At 36.4% G+C, this 3006-nt stretch overlaps 1 protein-coding gene across 1 annotated transcript; it reads left to right on the top strand.

Moving 5' to 3' along the window:
• Window positions 1–2438: 2438 nt before the first annotated feature.
• LOC106756918 (auxin-responsive protein SAUR71-like) lies at window positions 2439–2798 on the top strand. The gene has a single exon (XM_014639516.2). The coding sequence runs from the start codon at window positions 2439–2441 to the stop codon at window positions 2796–2798; it is 360 nt and encodes a 119-aa protein (XP_014495002.2).
• Window positions 2799–3006: the final 208 nt, after the last annotated feature.

Here is a 3006-nt window from a genome sequence, read left to right as displayed (position 1 = left end):
AATTCAACAAAATCAATAGCATGATCTGTAATCAAATATATGCAACTATGTTGGTGGTTTGGACAGACTCTCCTATTTCCATAATCATAACACTCCTTCTCTTCTTATTCCTCTTACGATTTGCTATTTTTTTCCTCTTTCTGCTACTGCTCTTCTTTCTCTGCGCCGACCTTGTTCACCTCATATTCCACTGATTCTCATTCAAAATGGTGAGTTCCATCTTCTTAATTATTATTTTGGTTCTTCCATAAAGCTACACTGCTTAGCTTAGGGCACCTGTACGTACCGTCTTGTACCACATACCATCAAAATACTTTTGCCCCCATTATGTACGGCCACATATGTACCTGAGATCGTGTTTGGCCACGTGCCCTGTCCACTTCTATTTATACACACCCATACAATTTTCACGTCTCTCACCTTCTCGATGCGGGACTCTGAAATAACTTAATTCGTTACCTCTTCCTTTGCAATTATTATTTTTCCTGTTCTGTGTTCGGGTGGGGGATATTGGTGGTAGGTTAAGGTTACTATCACGCAGGTGTTAGTTAAGAAACAAAATTAATTATCACGCACGTTCCATCACTTCTTTTATGAAAGGTTATTTTTACTTGTCTCTCTGTTTTGTCTCCTTGAATTTGGGGTAAAATTAACTCCGGGAGTTAGGTTTTGAGTTTAATGCATACCATCTTTCTGGATAGAGAGATCGGATTCCTGTTTTGGTGTCTATTACTTTAGAAACTGTTTCTGATCAGAGAGTTTTTTTAACACAATTACAGGAATTTCTAGTAGTTAAGCAGCAGGAGGCACACTTCCCATTACTCGTGATGATGATGATGATGGAGGACTTCATGGGTCTTCTTTTAATGGACAGTAAGGGTTGAAGTTTTCTGTGGAAATAAACAATGTCTGGCCTTTCCTAAACACGATTTGGTGCAAGTTAAAAGTGTTTTTTGGAACTTCTTTAGAAATACTTTTAACTTTGTATCCAAACTGATTAAATATTAGATTTTCCAAGAATTCTTTATTCTGCTTCCAAATGTTCTTTATAACTAAGCTCAGGGTATGATGGATATCTGGATTTTCGTGTGTTGATAAAGTCAGCTTGAGATGAATCATACAGTGGTATATGTATTGAAACAAACACTATTCACAACATAATTTGAATAGAGTTTTCTCTTTTCTGCTGATTTAATTCTTCAAAGCTTTTATGCCAGGTAAATAAAAAAGAGGATTACTTTGTAATATAATCCAAATGCTACTAGTTTGTCTGCATATGTTTGTAACAATGAATTTTCCGAAGAATTTACTACACTGTGAAATTCTCCTTGGACTGCTTACCCAAAGAGCCATATGCAACTAGGTAGAACATACCTGTGATACATGTGCGTGTTGCCATATGCAAAGGATGATATCTCATATCATCGATGCAAAAGAAAGTATATATATGTTATGTGAGTAAAAAAGATGAAATGGTGTCCATAAGACACACATTAACTTATAGGTAGCGATAATTTTCTACTTACTCTTTCCTATAGTCAAGGACATTCTAGTCCAAGGTAAAGAATAAAAGTAAAGAGTAATGCAAGGCAAGAAACACGTTTTTCTCTACCCCCATATTAATAATTGCTCTCTTCATTTAAGCATGCAATGAAAATGTGCTTGCTCACGTTCTTGGTCAATGCTGAGTTTCAACTCTTTATCGTACGAGAATAAATCACAGGCATTCAAGTTGCAGTTTCCTGCATATGGTAGTAGTTGTACTTAAAAACAACGAGTTCTACGATATCTAGAACTACTTTTGAAATTCAAAATCAATTCTTTATAATAAATACGTTATGATGTTTGTTTTGACTCATCCCATTGGCGGTATCCACGAAAAGCTATATATACTCTTGTTTCCACTTAAAATCGAAGTTTTTGACGTGATTTTTGAACCTTGATTACGTGTGGCGTCCAAATATATGCAGTATCTATGAACAATATTTCTGTAGTGATAATGGTTCTTGTGAGAGATATAAAGCTGAAATGGATGAATTTTTGTGTTGAAAGTTTTAAAGATCCTTCATGTGTGAAGTGAGAGGCCCCCTAAAGCCTTACTGAATGAAGGGAAGTTGAAATAGTATTGTACCTTTTGCCCAGTGTTCCTTGCGTATGTTTTATTTTCTTGTTTGCGTGTAGTGAGTTGAAAGAAGATGCATCTAAGGATGGGGCTAACTTGGTATCCAAAATGAGGGGAGCAGTGACATTAATTAACCTCCAACGAAAGCTCACATGTCATTGTCCCCACCCCAATGCAATTATGAACTCCAATTCCATTGTCACCTGACACTTATCTTTTGGCCACACATGCGACTATATATATTCCTGCGTTGCATGTAAGAACTTCCAAAAAAAACTTGTTCTGGTTGGTTATTACTATTTGTTCCTCTCTGGGCATGGGTAAAACATGTACAACTTGTTCTTGGGGACTGTGGATGGGAGGGGTTGGAGTACTGGTGCATGTGATGAGGAAACTACAATCCTCTTTCTCACGTTCAAAAGGGGTGAAGCATGGCCATTTTGTGGTGATTGCAACTCAAGGGTGGAAGCCTGAGAGATTCTTCATTGAATTGGGGTATTTAGATCACCCTGACTTTGTCAAGTTGTTAGAGCAAGCTGAAGAAGAGTTTGGGTTCTCTCAGGTAGGAGCACTTGCAATTCCTTGCCAACCTGATGAACTCAAGAGAATCATTGGAAGGGAAAATAATAGGAACAAGGGCATTACCTGTTGGGTTAAAGGGATTACAGTTGCATGAGATCACTTCCCTTGTAATTTTTCTCTTCCTGTCCTTCTCACTTTCTCTGTAATAATGTTGTCGCCATATATATATATATATATATATATATATATATATATATATATATGAAATGCAGTTTGAAGTTTGCTAAATGAAAACACATTCTCATGCACAAAACTCAAACAAATACTGTATTTCATTGAGTTAAATTCTAGTTATGTTTAAA

This window comes from Vigna radiata, chromosome 3 (assembly GCF_000741045.1).
Source record: "Vigna radiata var. radiata cultivar VC1973A chromosome 3, Vradiata_ver6, whole genome shotgun sequence".
NCBI lineage: Eukaryota > Viridiplantae > Streptophyta > Magnoliopsida > Fabales > Fabaceae > Vigna > Vigna radiata.
The sequence above is the reverse complement of the archived record's forward strand: the minus strand, read 5'-3'. Positions and strand labels throughout refer to the sequence as shown.

Bases quoted from the DNA above. Each gene is read 5' to 3' on its own strand.
- LOC106756918 (XM_014639516.2), top strand. From the start codon at position 2,439: ATGGGTAAAACATGTACAACTTGTTCTTGGGGACTGTGGATGGGAGGG.